At 60.8% G+C, this 16,584-nt stretch overlaps 1 protein-coding gene across 2 annotated transcripts; it reads right to left on the bottom strand.

Moving 5' to 3' along the window:
- Nucleotides 1-2,656: 2,656 nt before the first annotated feature.
- Nucleotides 2,657-15,656, bottom strand: RASD2 (RASD family member 2). Of its 2 annotated transcripts, none has more exons than XM_070600734.1 (3): nucleotides 15,153-15,656; nucleotides 8,714-8,993; nucleotides 2,657-5,041 (listed from the first exon to the last, which is right to left on the bottom strand). In XM_070600734.1, exons 2-3 carry the CDS (start codon nucleotides 8,982-8,984, stop codon nucleotides 4,512-4,514), a joined length of 801 nt encoding a protein of 266 aa, XP_070456835.1. In that variant the 5' UTR covers nucleotides 8,985-8,993; nucleotides 15,153-15,656; the 3' UTR covers nucleotides 2,657-4,511. The 2 variants fall into 2 exon arrangements, with proteins under 2 accessions (XP_070456835.1, XP_070456836.1); XM_070600735.1 differs by lacking the exon at nucleotides 15,153-15,656 and adding an exon at nucleotides 13,696-14,195.
- Between the last annotated feature and the right edge of the window lie 928 nt (nucleotides 15,657-16,584).

Below are 16,584 nucleotides of genomic sequence, written 5' to 3'. Positions count from 1 at the left end.
AGATGTGAAGGAACCTGAAACCCGGACGCTTGAGTGACCAGGTCAGGCAGAGCCACCCTTTGGCCTAGCACCCTCATCTCGGACTTTTCCACGAAAAAGAAGCCGAGTTCTCCTGTTACAGTGGCTGGGCCTTTTGATACGAAGGGTCGGGCATCTCACTCCCTCTGAATCACACCTGCCCAAGTTCTCTGACCAAGTTCAGACATCGCACCCCAACCTGGCTGGCCTCTCCCTCTGGAGAACAGCTCCGCAGCTGTTCATGAAAGCTCTCTCATAACTGAGGAAGCCCCTCAGTTATGAATGCTCTGGGGAAAAAACAGGCTCTGCAGTCAGATGTGGATTCTAGCGCAGCTCTGCCACTTACTGGCTGTGCAACCTTGGGCAAGTGGCTTTACCTCTCTGAGCCTCAGTTCCCTCATATGCAAAAAGGGATACATAATCCTTCCACATACATTTGCCATGAGGATCCAATGAGAGGATGCAGGGAACATGCCTAGCACAGTGCTTGGTGCATAGTAGGTCTTCAACAAAGATCAACTCTCTTTCCCTTCTCCTGTTCCCAGCAGCCTTTGCTTCTGAGCCCCAGCTGGCCTCCCGTCAGCCCCCACCAAGCCCTGATGGAGACTGGTTTTTCTTTTGAGTCAGTGACAGGTTCAGAGAGGTGGAACAGAACAAGTATTTAGAGTTTGCAGCGCAGAATTCTCTGAAATCAGATTCCCAGCTTCCTTCCAGGGGCCGGGAAGGGAGCTGGCTGTCCTGAGCTCGTCTCTGAACGGTCTTCCCGTGAGCAGAATTTTCCTACCATCTTACTCCACCCTCCATCCCAGGGCTAAGAAGAGACTGGTCGGAGAAGTCGCCCTCCTCTGCTGAAGCCCTTTGCTCGCTCGCCCCATTCCAGGGCGAGTCTGTGGGATGCGGGACACGGGGCTGGGGCCGGGGCTGGAGCGAGCGTGTTCTGTTTAGCAACGATCGGAATGTTGTGGGTTATGTAATAGGAATATTAATTCCTTCCTGCAGAGAACATGGGCCTGCAAGGGGCTGTGCCTGTGTTGTCTGGTCCAGCTGCCCTTCTCCCCATCTCCCACTTAGAGATGAAGAGACTGAAGCCTGGGGAGGACGTGACTCATTCACTGGCCACCCGGAGGGAGGGGGTGGCAGAGGTGGGCCCCATGGTCCAGCACACCCAGCTGCCTCCCCGCTAGCCCTTCTGATGGTGCGGCACTGGTCCACGATGGAGAAGGGGGTCTTCACCCCCACGTCTCAAAACGACAGAAACCAGGACTGGGGAAGCATCAAGGTGACTTGCCTCCCACACTGACCTTCTCTGGCTGGTGTAGGAAAAGGATAGGAGGGCAGCTGGGCTTCAGATGGACAGAGGGAGGAGCTGGGCTCCCAGGTGGACAGAGGGAGGAGCTGGGCTCCCAGGTGGACGGAGGGAGGAGCTCTCCCCCAGCTCCCCACCCCCAGCCCCTCTGGCTATGCCTCCACCAGAGCCAGTCTCACCTGGCTTTGTGAACGTGCATGTGCAGACCTCTCCCTCTGGGTCGTGAGCTCCTGGCAGGAAGGGACTTCTCTCGGAACCCATCCATCTCCAGGCCGAGCATCTGCATGCTCAGGGCCTTTTGCCCATTGATCAGAAGCACAGACGCATCTCCATCTCCCAGATGCCAACTCCTTCCTCTCCCGCATGGAGCTAAGGTGGCCTCTGGTTTCGAATCCCCTTCTGCACTTCAGCGGCCGTGCCATCTTGGACAGATACTGAACACAGGGCCAACCTGAGGATCATGATCCTCACGGAGTGAGAAGATTCGAGGCTGACGTGAGACGCGACGCGTAAAGCACACTGCAGGTGCACGCTGATTCCCGTTTCCTCCCTCCACCCAAGGAGGACCGTGGGAGGCGGCACGTTCGGGGCTGCACGGGGACAAGACCTTCTCCTGCCACCTGCACCTGCCATCCCCACCCACAGCCCGTCTCATTCACACGAGGGCACACTCGGCCTGTGCAGTGTTTATTAAATACTGTCCAGAAAGCTGTACGTCGTATCAACCGTACACAGACGTGAGCCATGTCCCCACCTTGAGGGTCAACAGCCCAAGTGAGGCTGCCCACTCGTGACATTTGGGCCAGACCACTCCTTATCGTGGGGCTCTCCTGGGCTCTGGAGGGGGTTCAGCAGCATCCCTGGCCTCTACCCAGCAGAGGCTAGTAGCAGCCCCCAAATCTTGACAATCAAGAATGTTTGCAGACATTGCCAAATGTCCCAGGGGAAAAAAATCAACACTCCACAGGAGCCACACAGAACTCACACATATGGTGACCCCAAAGGGCTAACGGTCCAAGGGGGAACCCCAAAAGGCTGACAGTCCAGGGGGCCCACTCCTGTCTGACCTGGCCACCCCTCCAGAGGGACACAGACAACTCAACACACATAACCCTGGGCGGCCCAGAGGGGCCAGGGCCCAATAAAGGGCACAACCTCCCATCCTGGGTGCCCCCGCCCCCACCTACTGAAGCTTGAAGACTGCCTCAGCGTGGACGCGCAGGGCGAGGGCCTGGGGCAGTGCAGTCCGGGGCGGGAGAGGCCAGCTTCAGTGGGGGAAGAGGTGCACCTCCTCTTGGAAATGCAGAAAATACACATGGTCAAGGACACAGCTTAGAAACGAACCCACTTTAATCGGTAGTGTACACAGAGATCTGAGGCAGGGAGCGCGTGACTGGGTGAGACCAGGCCACACACCTGTCCTGGCCAAGGTACCTGGTCTGCTTCGAAGGGTCAGGCAGGGGCCGGGCGGGGACACAGAAGCAGGGTCAGAGCTGCTGCCTTGGGGTGTAGGGGGTGCAGAGCTGGGGCCGGAGCACGTGTATATGTGTGTGTTCACGTGCGTACATGTATGTACATGGGCACAATGTACACAGAATCCCCAGGAGCCCTCCCAGACAGACTCAGGGAGAGGGTCAGGAGAAGACGCCTCAAATCTCTGAAGGCCCCAGGGGCTGAGGCAGCCTCAGGAGAGGGGCCCATCACAGTGTGTGCTGAAGGCCCAGACCTGGTCCTGCTTCTGCCACTCAGAGACTTGCTGTGTGACCTGAGGCAAGCTCCTCCCCATCTCTGGGCCTCAGAATGATTCACTAGATGATCTCCAAGGCTCTTTGCAGCCCTAAACGTCAATATTTTCAAAGAGATTAAGATACAAAACGTGTTTAAGAGCTGATGACAAGAGTTTTTGGTCTACAGGTTCAGATCCTGCCACGCCTGGCGTCCAGCACGTCCACTCCCAGGTACAAGGGAAAAGACCCACCGGGAGCTTTTATCACCTGCCTCTCCCGGGCTCAGCTCAGGCTCCCAGCTGCTCCTCCACGCCTCCCAACAGCTGGTGTGCAGAAGGCAGTGGACAGCAGGGCTGGGCCGGTGAAGGGACAGAGGCCGGGCCGGGGAGCGCCCTGGCCTGGGGGGCGGAAAGTGCACTGCTCACCTTCTTTGCTTCCCAGCACACGGTGGGCCCTGCACCCAGCAGGTGCTCCATAAATGTCTGAGGAACGAGCACAGTGGAGGACAGCCTGGCACTCGAGGGCGCCAGGGCTGGCGCTCGTCACTTCCCCTCTGAGTCTCAGCCTCCCCCTCCGTGAAATGGGGGCAGGAGCCGCGGCCCGGCCTGCCTGCCCCACCATGCAGGGGTCCACGGTGAAGCTGTCCAGCTGCAGATGGGCCACGGGACCCCATCCGGACGCGGGCCGTCCCCAGTGGAGGCCGCGTATTGCACTTGGGTAGGGGCCTAGCCAGCGAGGGGTCACCAGGCTTGCACAGTACAGTAACATCCACTTTTACCGCTACGCATGACATGAAAACAGCTGCAGCCACAAAGCACAGCCAGCGGACGAGAGGAAGCGGGGCAAAGAGGTGGAGGAGGGCAGTCCAGGAGGTGGACGTGGTCTGGGAGATGTGGCCGGCCTCCCTTTGGACACACAGACGCCCCTGCTCCATGTCAGGGACAGCTGGGGGGCTGGGGGAGAAACAGCTGAGCCAGAAGGCAAGATTTTCAGGGTGGGGGGGTCTCCCAGCCGCCACCTAAACCAAGCTGGGTCTTACACCAGGAGAGCGGCCACCTCTCCCCTCTGGCTCTGGGCGTTGTTTTCAATCTGTGACTGTTCCAGGGGGCGCTGTTGGAGGCGGGGGTCCCGGCCCCTCTGGCATCGCTGTTTCTTGCATCCCAAGGACAGGAAAGCTCCGACGGGGGTCCCCGCATAAGCCCAGGGTGTCCCCCGACCTTGTTTCCTGCCCCGCAGAGACCCATCTCCCCACGGAGGAGACGAAACCACGGGGGAGCCGTGGAGAAGAGGGAAGCAGTGGGAAGGCAGGAGAACGTCCAAGGTCAGAGGCCGGGGTCCTCCAGGCTGGTGCCCAAGGTCACTGAACACGACTGCCGTGGGGTCTTGTCCAGGGGACATCGGGGGCCATCCCGTAAGGCACCACCCAAGGCGCACCCCACCCCCCCCAGCCTCCCTCCTGCTCACTGGATGGTGCACTTGTCCCGCTCTCGGGCCTGGCCCTCCCGAAGGACCTTGGCCTTGATGTACTTGAGGTCACTGTTGACGCTGGGCCGGCGGGCGAAGGGTGACACCATGCCGTAGGCGTCCATCTCCTTGACGCGGCGCATGCAGAATGGCCTGGGGTGGAAGGCGTCGCCGTACTGCACGGAGATCTTGCGGTGCAGGGCCGGGCTCATCTCGTGCGGCAGCTTGGCCATGCTGAAGAGCACGTAGAACATCTCGTCCACGTTGGTGTTCTTCTTGGCCGACACCTCGAAGTAGGCGCAGTTCTCGTCGCCCGACACCAGCAGCTCGGCCTCGGTGGCGGGCACCTGGCGGCAGAGCTCGCCGTGGTCGTTCTTGTTGCCGCAGATGACCATGGGCAGCTCGGCCGCCTCCTTGGTCTTGTTCTTCAGGCACGACTTGACCTCCAGGATCTGTTTCTGGAGCCGCTTGACCTCGTCGAAGGACTCCCGGTTATCCAGGCTGAACACCAGGATGAAGACGTCGCCTGCAGGAGGGAAAACCCGGGTGGTGAGTCCACAGGCCGGCGCCCGGCCTCCCTCGTGGGCCCCCTCTGCGTGACCCATCACCCCGCCCGCTGACGTTTAGGGGCACTGAGCCCTTCGCGCAGCATCACTGACTTAGCGCTCCACTGGCTCTGCGGGGATGTTCTGTTATTCTCCCATTTTCCAGAGCGGGAGACTTGAGGCCCGAGGGTTAAATCCCTTGTTCGAGGTCACGTAGCTAATGTGGGCGCATATGGTTCAAACCCAGTGAATTCACCCTACGCTTCCCTGCAGGGCTGGAGACGGGTGAGTGAGTTGTGCACCTGTGCGGACTTGTTCGAATAATAATAAAGACGATTTCCATGAGGGCCGGGGTCTTGCGTGTCTTGGTCAGTGCACATCCCCAGTGCCTGGACTAGAGCCTAACGCATAGTAGGAACTCAGAGAGTTGGCATCAGGCAGGCTAGCTCAACATGCCTCCTCCACCTAGTAGCCACACGGCCTTGAGCACGTCATGCGACCTCTCTAAACCTCAGTTTCCCCACCTGTCCCCAGCGGATGAAGTCCTGGCCTGTAGGATGATTTTGAGCATTTCACGAGACAATGACTGGGAAGCGGCTTATGCCTGGTGATCTTAGGTCTCAGTAATAATGATGAGAACAAGGCACCTGTGAGCACCAGCGTGGGTCACGTGCTGCATGCCCACTTTTCCCCTTGACTCCTCCCAAAACCTCTGTGAGGGAGAGTTCATCACCCTCATGTTACAGGTGAGCAGCCTGAGGCTCAGAAAGGGCAAACAACCTGCCTAAGATCACACAGCTCGAAGGTGGCCAGGCCGAGATTTGGACCTGATTCTGTCCTCACCCACCTGGTGCCCAGCACCCAGCGAGGGCTCTCTGCTCCTTGAATAAGTCATGGACGAGTAAGTGAACGCCGGCTTCTAGGGCCCACACCACCCCTGCTTCAACTCGCTGCATCGGCCAAGACACGTCTTTGAGTCTGAAACACGGACGATGCAGAGGGGGGCGGGGGTGGCAGGGAGGGCGAGGGAGGGCCCGTGCCTGCAGCCCAGTTTCCAGATCTTACTACAGTGAGCACAGCCTCACACCCAAGGCACCTTCCACACTGTGGCTTAAATTCGCAAGAACCTGGGGGGAAAGGTCAAGATCCCTGTTTTACAGATGAGGAAACTGAGGCTCAGAGGCGTGGGTAACTGGCCTGCTTCTCAAGAGAAGACTCAAGCGGTTCCAGCTCCTGGCAGCACCTCTGTCCATTCCTCTGGGCCCCAGAGCACGCCATGTGCCCCGGTAACAGCACATGCCACAGCCAGAACTGTGTCCGGCCAACAGCGTGCTCTGACCAGTCAGCTCGCGGGCACAGGGAGACCTCATCCCCCTCGTGGTCTCGGAGCCCAGCGCACAGTGGGTGTTCACAAAGCTGGCTGAATGGACAGGATGGGCTGGACGAATGACGGTGTGAGCTGTTTAGAAAGGCAGTGCCAGCCTGGCAACCGTTTCCGCTCGTGCTGCCAAACCCCGTCCCATTGGGCTAATCCTGGGCCCCTGAGGACTCGGCGGCCTTGACATATTCAAATGCAAGACTGCGATGCCAAGCTCCAGAGACGCGGCTGGCAACGGAAGCAGGGCTGGTGGCGGGATGAATGCCTTTAGCATCTCCTGGGCACCAGCACCAGGCTGGAAAATGAGGCCAGGGTCGGGGGCTGGGGGGGAAGAGAGCAGGCAGCAGACAGGTGTGCCTGGAGTGATGTGCGCACGGGAAGAAGAGATGACGAAAATACTCTATTACGGGGATAAGACCATGAATGTCAGCGTGTGCAGGGGGCGTCCAGGAGTGTCCACGTCAGACTGATGGGGTGGTCACCTCCGGGGAGGGGGAGGATCCCAGGGTTGGGGTCATGGGTCAAGGGAGCTTTTTAGCCTTTTCCGTATGCTTAAAGGAAGGTGTGAGTATATTATTTGTGTAATTAAAAATTAATTTGGGAGGCCAGACCCATGGCGTAGCAGTTAAGTTTGGCATGCTCCACTTTGGTGGCCTGGGTTCACAGGATCAGATCCCAGGTGAAGACTAACACCACTCATCAGCCATCCTGTGGCAGCAACCCACATATAAAGTGGAGAAAGATGGGTACAGATGTTAGGTCAGAGCTAATCTTCCTCAAGCAAAAAAAAAGAGGAAAATTGGCAATAGATGTCAGCTCAGGGCGAATCTTCCTCAGCAAAAAAAAAGTAAAATAATAATTAATTTTGGAAATTGCATGTGGCTCCTCTCCACATCTCCTTTCCCTCCTTCTGACGTTAGCCCCATTTATATGGGTGGGTGCCCAGTCCTCTCCCCAAGGAAGGGAGAGCTGACATTCCTGCAGTAGCCACTGTGTGCTGGAAGCACCCCCCCACCACCACTTTTGGTCAGTCCTCACGGCCACACCGGGGAGAAGCAAGGTTATGCCCGTTGTGCAGCTGGGGAGACAGGGATTCAGACGTCTGGTCACACGTCTGGACCACCAAGCAGTGAAGCCAGGACTGGAACCCAGGTCGACCCAGGGCTCCTGCTATCCACACATTCCTCTCCAAAATATGGGGTCTGGGGGGTGCAAGCGCGATCTGGGTCAGATGGTCAGCAAGGACCACCCAGAAGAGGAAGCTGTCCACCTTGGGCATTCACGGAGGGTCTGGGGCAGGGGACGGGAATGGCTCCGGTTTCTCGGCGCAGAAGGGTCTCTATCTGGAGGGGTTAGTGATGGCTGGAGGGTTCCTCACTCCTTCCTTCCCTCCCTCCCTGCCCGGCCATGCGAGGGGCAGGCCTGGGGAATGACCGCACGGCCGCAGCGGGCACACTGCGGCTGAACCTAAACCCAACAGTTACCGTGCACTTCCCACATGCTCACCACGCACCCACAGTGACTCGTTTCATTCTCACCATGCCCTCTGGGGTGGGTGCCAACGTGACGCCAGTTTACAGATGAGAAAACTGAGGCACAGAGACAAAGTCACTTGCCCAGGGGTACAAAACCAGGATGCAGTGGAACCAGGACAGGACCCAGGTGGCCAGGTTTCCGGGCCTGCCCTCTTCGCCACCGCACAGAAGTGCCTGAGTGATGTGAGGATGGCCCGGTCCCACACCTCCCCCGGCCCCTTAATCCCCACAGTCTCCCACTCCCTCCCCACTGCTCCCCTCCTGGCAGGTTCCAGGGCTACAGGGGAGCTTGGTGGTAAATAAAGCATGAGAGCCAGACGGCCATCTATCAGCTGTGTTACCACCTGGAGTAACTTAACCTCTCTGGGCCTCAGTTTCCCCACTTGTAAAATGGAAGCTAAAACCTATCTCCTTGGTTAGGTGTGAGGATTACATAAATACATGCCCAGCTCTAAGAACGGGTCTTGATAAGTGTCAGCTGTTGCCATTACTGCTACTATGATTGTTACTGAGCCCCCAGCTTGGGCAGGGCCCCCGGCTGCCCTCTGGCTGGCCACTGCCCAGTCCTGCCCTACCTCGCCGAGACGCGGCAAAGGCCTGGGGCGTCAAGAGACCGGAGCCCAGCAGACTGACCACGGGCCCCGGAGCCCTGTCAAGTCACCTCCCGCAGGAGGAGAAGGCAGCAGCCCCTTGGTTTCTGCACCCGCATCCTCAGCGCCCACGCCCGCCCAGGCACCCACCTGTAAGGATGGAGAGCCTGCGCATGGCGGGGAAGGGGTGGTTGCCGGACGTGTCCAGGATGTCCAGCTGGTACATGTCCCCACGGATGTTGTAGACTTTGCGGTGGAAGTCCTCGATGGTGGGTGTGTACTGGTCGTCGAAGCGGCCGTTGAGGAAGCGGGAGACGATGGAGCTCTTGCCCACCCGCGAGGCGCCCAGCACCACCATGCGGTAGGAGTTTTTGGCGGGCACGCTGAGCGCGCAGTTGCCGCTGGACAAGGTCTTCATCATGGCTCGGGGCTGCGGCAGAGAGCGGGGAGCAGGCGTCAGGGGCCCTGGGCCCGGCCCTCCTCCGCGTGCTCCTGTCTGGGTCTCAGTTTTCTGTCTGTAAAATGGGCTCGACTCACGGGGCTGTCGTAAAGAGCTCTGCATATGGGAAGACCTCAAAAAGGCTAACTCTCATGCCCCGTCCTCTCCATTCTGGCCTCCCAGGAGCCTGTGCCTGCAGGACAGGGCACAGGCCTTCAGCACGGGCCTGGGGGCCGTGACCTTAGAGCCCCCTGGGGAGAAGGGAAAGGCCACGTCCAGACCAGTCCTCCATGCCCAGGGCCACGCTGCCCTGGGATTTTCACCCCCAGGCCCTGGGACTTTGGCCACCTCCAGGAGACCCAGGGACCTGGACTAGGGGATGCGGGTCAGAGAAACAACCCAGGAGTGACACAAGCCGCTCAGAGCTCCAAGGGTTGATGGTTCCAGAGCACACCCAGAACCTTCCATAGGAGCCTCTTGGCCTTGTGGAAGAGGCGGAAATGGACCCAAGCTCCAAACCCCAAGTGGAGATGAGCAAACCTCCAGAGGCCCCGGGAGGCCCTCCCCAGAGGCCGTTCACAGCCAAGCCCTCCTTTCCGATTCGAGCACCCCCAGAACCCCCGAGCCCTGAGCCCCAGTCGCCCTAGTCAGTGTGAGCTCTGCTGAGACCTGCCCCCGATCCATAGCTCATGCTAGTCCCTCCCCCAAAACACCCTCTTCACTTCATGTTTCAGGGTCTGGCCCAAAGGCTACCTCCTCTCTGAAGCCCTCCCTGACTTCCCACCCCACCCCAGCAGGAAACCCTCCCCTCTCTAGAGAAGAGGAAGTGCAAATGGGCACAGGCCAGCTGAAATACGGACCCTCTCTGCCCTCAGCAGGTTGCCACCCATGGTTGTGCAGGTTGGGCACTGCACCAGGCACCCAGCTGAGTGAGAAAGTGGGGGCTGTCTTTGCAGAGTCCATCTGCTCAGAGAAGGCACCTTCTTTCAATCTGCACAAAAGGCAGCACCTGCTAATATGCCTGGTCCCGACCCCCGGTGGCCCTAGGTCAGGAGCCTGGAGCACCACGTCCATTCCCCTCAAGGCTGTCTCCAACATGGTAACGTTCGATGTCTGCCGTGACTAGAACATTACAGGACCCGAGGTGGACACACCTCCCATGTGCGGGTCTCCCGTGCAGGGCACTCAGGCCTCCGCGTCTGCTTGCCCAGCCCAACTGAGAGCCGCTGAGCAGTAAGCCGGAACCCAGAAAGACCCTTCTAGAAAGCTCTGGCTGGTAGCGCCTGTCAATCTCAGTAGCATACGTACTCCCACATGGCCAGCTCCAAGCTACAGGACAGCCGCTATGAATGAAGGGACACGTGCAATGAGGCCGCTCAGTACCCTGCAGACCAGGCCCGGAGTTGTGACAACAGCCACCACTGACCAAGCCAGTGCCGTGTGCCAAGGAGAGGACAGTGACAGAAGCTGACATTTATTTCGCAGCCAACAGATGCCAGAGTCTTCAAATGCTGCGTATGTCACAGCCCACTTCGGCCCTCAGTAACCCCCCAAGGTAAGCAGAGTTGCCTCAATTTAAAGATGAGGAAACTGAAGCCCAGAGAAAGTTTAGGAACTTGCTCATGGCCACACAGCCAGTGCCCAGCCAAGGCGGGACTTGAACCCACACAGTGTGACCCTGTGCTGCGGAGTCTTCTCACTGCCTCCCCACGAAGGACCCTGAGGCTCAAAAGTCTATGTGACTGGCCCGTTTAGTTAATAAGGGAGCCAGGACAGTGACGCCAAGCCTGAGACACCCCCCGCCCCGTTCCCCTCCCCGTTTATGCTTGAAGCCACCTCTCAATCTATCCCACAGGATTTCAGTGCATACATACAGCAGGCGTTCAATAAATGACCCATGAATGAATGGAGCGAGTGGCTTTTCCTCTGGAGCCAGCCCGAAGCCCCCTTCTGGGGGCTTCTCCTCCACCCCCACCCTGCCTGCCGGCCCAGGGGCTGTGCTCAGGAGGGTCTCGGTGCCCCAGGCACACCCGGGGGCGGGCAGTGGGGAGAGGAGGCGGCAAGACCATCCCCAGGGAACCCTTCTCAGTCTCCTTCGGGGCTGGGCAAGCCGGCCTGGGCCTCTGGTGGAGATGGGGGCAAAGAGGGCCCACCCATGACAGCCCCCTCCCCAGGTCCCTCGGCAGGGAGCCTGACTCTGCTGGGGATCACCTCCGTCTAGACAGAGAGAGGAGGAGGCCAGCAGCCCCCAGGACAATCTTGGTCTCCACCCCTGCCTGCCCCAGCCTCTAGCCCAGAGCTCCTGGTACCGTGCTAATGTCAGTGACTGAATGGGCCCAAGGAAGTCAGAGACGGGGGCAGGGAGTCCAAGAGAGGAGGCAGGCAGGCAGAGAGAGGAGGCAGAGAGTCAGAGAGAGGAGGCAGGGAGCCAAAGAGAGGCAAAGGAGAAAAAAACATGTGGCTTTCCTCTCTGAGAGCAGACTGCGAGTTTCACGTGGCCCCAGACATGTGGGGCTGTGTGAGCTGCCCAGACACCTGGACACCAGGTGACAGTACCTCGGTGGGTCCCGCCTCCCACCCCCACCTCCTCCTTCCTCCCACCCCCACCTCCTCCTTCTCTCTCCTCCCTCTGAGGAGGAGGCACCATGGGTAGCGCTGTGGGCACAGCTCCTCAGCCGCCACCTGCTCTCCTGTCTCATCCTCAGCCAGGCTGACCCCACAGCGAGGAGCACACAGGGGTCGGAGTTCAAAGGGCCCTTTGAGAGTTTAGAGTCCCACCCAGGAGGCCCAGAGAGTGGTTAAGCGGGACCCCCGGGTCATTCTAAGGGCACCTGGGAGGCAGAAAGCCCCGGAGCAGAGGTGCAGTGGGGCCATCCTGGGGGAAGCATGGGCACAGCCAGGCAGCTTCCATCACACTGGGTGCTTTGTGTCCCTTATTCCAACGACTTCACAACAGTCCCATCAAGAGGGGTCTGCCATCGACCCACCGGACCGATGGGGACACTGAAGCTCCGAGAAGCTGAGTCACTTGCCCCAGCTCACAGATGACTGGCTGGGCCAGGATTAGAATCAGGCCGTCAGCTTCAAAGTCTGGGCTCTTACCTCTATCCAACCCACCTCCTGGCCAAAACCAGAGTCTTTTTCAACAGTGTCTGACTCAGTGAGCCTCAGCTGGCATCAGGCAGGGCAGCGACCCCTGAGGGCTATTATACGTTCATTCCCTCTCTCTCCCTACAAGCAGCTGGGGGCGGGCACCCTGCCCACACTCTCCCCCAAACCCTGCCCAGCCAGCTCCCAGCAAACGCTTCGGCGGCTTCACCCGTTTCTTCCCCTTCAAGCCCCTCCCCCAGGGCTTGCCTGGAAGACGCAGGGGTCAGATGGTCAAGGACGGCAGGACGAGAGTCTGGACACGTCCTCCTCCTTGTGAGTACCCCAGAGCTTGTCACTGCACTGGCGCTCTTTCCCTCTCTGCCTCCCACACACCTTAAGCATCCTCCATCCACACACACCCCATCCACGCACACCCCAGCCTCTCTGGACACACGTGTATTCACTGGCCTCCATGCCCACACTGAGGGGACTCCTGGGGGCTTTGCAAAGCCAACCTCAGCAGCCTTAACGGCTCAGGATGGGAGAAAGCAGGCAGGCATCAGCTTTCAGCAGATCAGCTCTGCCTCTTGCCAGCTCGGCAACCTTGGGCAAATGGCTTGGCCGGAGGGGACTGGTCATCTACCAAATGGGTACACTCTAAACAAGCCCACAGCGTGGCCCCGAGAGTTTAGGGAGAAGTGAAGAGGCTGGCACAGCCCCTGGCACACAGCAAGCAGCATCCTTTCTTTGCGGCACTTCCTCTTGGCAGCCAAGGGGCTGCCTGGAGCAGCCAGGTGGGGTGGGCCTGGAGCACAGGCAGAGGTCTTGCGGGGACCCCATCTTGTCTCTCCGATGAGAGGGGAAGCCTGAATCACGGGCTCCTGAGCTGGCTGTCCACTCCCAGCTCAGCCTCCTATCTCCCATGATGTCCTGGACAACATCCTTTGTCATCCTCCCAGGGCTGGGGGCAGAGAGGTCAGAGAGAGCCCCTCAGAGGCAGGCAGGGGGCAGGGGTCCCTCTGGCTAGCTGAGCACAGGAAACCCTTCCTGGGAAGGAAACACTCCTTGCGCCAACCTAGAAAAAAAGCTCAAGCAACTCTGGTCAGGGAAGACACTCCTTAATCTTGCCTCCTCAAAGGAGATGCACCCCAGGCTGAGGGGCCACTGGCGGGTCCCATCCCCTCCCCGCCCCAGGTTTGCAAGCTGCAGCTGGCTCAGGAAGTGGGGCCAGCGTGCTTGGGGAAGGTGTGTGTCTCTGCTCCCGGAGTCTCGGTTTCCTCCTGTTTAAATGGGCTCTTACTCCAGATCTCTTAAATGGAAAGCTCCCAGCGCCAGATCCAGCACACAGGAGCAGGTCGCAGAGTCTGCCTTCCCCGGCATAAGGAAAGGGCCCAGCCCCCAGGCCCACACAGCCCTCAACGAACTTCATCTTCTCGGGACAGGCAGTTGCCGGAGGATCCCGGCCCCGAGCAGATGCTCCATCCGCTTAACTTTCCCTCGCCCTGTAAAGCGTCACCCAGCCCCCCGACAAGCCTCAAACCTTTCTTCCCGGCTTGCCCACTTCGCCCAGCTCCCCAGCTCTGGTGGGCTGTCTCGCTCCTACCTGGGAATGGCGGGCCGGGCCTCTGGCACGGCTCGGAGGGCTGCCTGGAAGCGCCTGGAGGTGCGAGGAACCGCCTGCCCCGCCGGCCGCCGCCGCCGCCGCCGCCGCGCTTTCGGGAGTCTGCGGGGTCTCCCGGGTCACTGCGCCCGGCTCCTCCTGCGCGCGGCTCGAGCCGCCAGGCTGGGCGCGGCCGGGCTCGGGGGATCGGGCAGCCGGAGCCCCATGGGCGGCTTCCGAGGGCTCGGCAGGGCCCGGGCGCCGGGCGGGCTCCGGCTCGCCGCCGCCGGCCCGGCCCTGCCCCGACCCGGGGGACTCCGGCTGAGCCAGGTGCCCGGAGGCGCGGGGACGTCCGATGCTGGGGTCCCCGCCTGGGGCTCCGGGGATATGGGGAGGGCGGTAGGGGCGACTCCGGGACTTAAAGAGGGTCCTTAGAGACTCCCGGCGGGTCCTTTGGAGGCGACTGTGTGTGTGTGTCCTGGGTGGGCGAACCCGCCTGGCCGCCTATGCTCCCTTCTCCGCCTGCCCGGGTTGGGGGGTTCGGCGGCTGCCGCCTCCTCTGCCCGCAGCTCGGCAGCTCTCCTCCCGCGGGAGGGCAGGTCCTTTCTCCCCGCGAGGCGACGCCAGCAGCTGAAGGAGGAGCAGGGCGCTCAGCTCCTCGCGCGTGTGGGAGGGGGCCTTGAACGCCGCCCCAAAGCTTCGGAGCTCGAGTTAGCCTCACACCGGCTCCTCCTCCCCTGCACCTCCTCTGGCCCCCAGAGGAGGCGAACTTTCTGCGGGGCCCCGGCTCCTCCTTCCCTCCCTTTCCCGGAGGCGAATGTTTCTCCTTCTCCGGCAGGGCGAGGTCAGGGGTCCCCCCGAAAAGTGGTGGCAGCTCAGGCTCCCGATGGCGGGGCCAGCACGGAAGCCCAGCTCAGCCCCGGGCGCCCTCTGTCGCCCCCGCACGCGGGGCCCGCAGACCCCCTCCGACCCCGCGAGCAGCGGGTCCAGCCGCCCCGCGCCCACCTCTGCCTCCCCGAGCCCGCGCCCCGCCCCCGCCGGCGCCCCGCCCCCGCGCTCGGCCAATGGGCGGCGGGTCCTGCGGCCTGGCACCGCCCCCCACACCGCTGGCGCTCCGCGTGCCCGGGCGCGTGGGGCCGGGGGCCGGGCGCGCGCACCGTGACCGGAAGGCGGCACGGGCCCGGGAGGCTGACGTCTGCGCATGCCCTCACACGCGCGCCGCCCCGGCCGCAGGTGACCCGCGAGGGGCCCGCCGCCAGCCGCCCGGGGCCCCAGCCGCTCCCGCGGGGTCGCGCGCCACCGCTCCCGCGCCCTTCTCCTTCCCGGGACCGACCCCCTGGGTGCCCTCCCGGGTGCCCGATCCGAGCCGCCGCTCCCCGCCCGAGGTCTCGGTGCGCGCGGGACCCCGCGGGCTGGCACATGCGCCGCGCACGTGCGGCCAGACGGGGCCGCCGAGTCACCTTGGCCTGGCGCGCCTGGGTGGAGGTCTGCGTGGTGTGCGGTCCGGGGGGTCCTTGGGCAGCGCCTCCCTCGCCTCCATTCTCCTCCTCTTGAACCAGGGCAGATATCGGTTATTCTCGTGCCATACCTAGACACCACTTATTACTTGATGCGTATTTTCTTTAAATCCAAGACCCACTTTTCTTCCCCTTAAACGCTTTTTTTAGACAATCGTTATATCACTGCCTTAAATGGGAAACCAGTATCACTTGCCATAAATAGAAGGTAAGAATAAAAATAAGCCCAAGGAAAACAAAGCAAGGTTATTAAGTTCTGGCTGGAAGCTGTGTCCTGCCAAGCCTTGAGATGCGTCCTCGGTGGAAAAGGGAGATTGGCAGGGTGGGGTGAGGCGTTGAAGAGCTATTAGCACCCAGCAGAGACTGTCTTCTCCGTGGCATCAGGTGGCTTAAAAGAGAATCTTCTCACTGTGCGATGCAGAGAAGGGATGCAGTCCTGTGTTTGTCAAACATATTTTGTCCCAGCCAAGGCACCGTCCCTCACTTCCAGAACCCCTGGCCCCTGGGGATGTCTGCCAATCTTCCCCCACCCCAGACCTATCCTCCCCACCTCATGGTAGGCAGTGGGGGTCTAGGGGACGCCAAGCTGAGAGTCCAGCTCCTTTGGGCAGGAGATTGGCGTTCACGTCCTGCCCCTATAGCCTCCCGAATGTTTGGCCCTGGGCTAGTAGTCATGGAAAGTCTCTGGGCCTTGGTTGTGTCATCTATAAAATGGGCACATATGATAGTCCACTGATGAAAGTGCTCAAATGGCCTTGGACTTTGATTGTAGAGTGGCTTGCCCTGCTTGTCCCCGTGCCATCTTGAGATGCTCCAGGGAAGTTAAGCAGAGAAAATGGGGCAGGTGGAGGTGGGGGCACGGCACTAGCCTCCTTGATCCTGTCTAAGCCCCTAACCGCAGGCTGGGAAATCCGGGCCTCAGAGGGGCTGAGGGACCTGCCCGAGGTCCACCAGCCAGCAAGTGGCAGCTTCCCAGCCCAGCGCTCTTTCCACATCCGGACTCTGCTTCTAGGAACTGGCTTCAGCCCATGAGGGTTTGTGCTCAGCTCAATGCACAGAGCCTGAGAGCCTTGAGCCGGCCGTGAACTTGGCAGCGGGAGGCAGGCAGGGCAGCATGCTTCACCTGGAAGGCTGGAGTCAGGAGGACTCAGGCCGCTGGGCCGGTCCACCTACCTCCACCCCGGAAACATGGCAGGCGGCCAGCTCTGAGCCGGCCCAGGAACCCATTACCCGCTGCTTCAGCGGGTCCTCCGCCCTGAGAGGGTCACGCTCCACGGACCATAGCCCCACTGGAGGGGGCTGCATGTGGAGCTGCAGGGCCCCAGAGACTCACCTGTCCCCGCCCCACCCCGTGCAGAATGGCTCAGTCCGTAAG

The sequence above is a fragment of the Equus przewalskii genome, chromosome 29 (genome assembly GCF_037783145.1).
Source record: "Equus przewalskii isolate Varuska chromosome 29, EquPr2, whole genome shotgun sequence".
In the NCBI taxonomy this organism is placed as follows: Eukaryota; Metazoa; Chordata; class Mammalia; order Perissodactyla; family Equidae; genus Equus; species Equus przewalskii.
Note: the sequence above shows the minus strand (reverse complement) of the source record. Positions and strands in the feature narration are given on the sequence as shown.

What these genes read in the sequence shown, in the direction of transcription:
- RASD2 (XM_070600734.1), bottom strand. Translation starts at nt 8,984, where the DNA reads ATGATGAAGACCTTGTCCAGCGGCAACTGCGCGCTCAGCGTGCCCGCC. An exon ending in CAGGCTCTCCATCCTTACAG is followed by an intron (nt 5,042 to 8,713) that starts GTGGGTGCCTGG and finishes TCCCTCCTGCAG; the next exon opens with GCGACGTCTTCATCCTGGTG.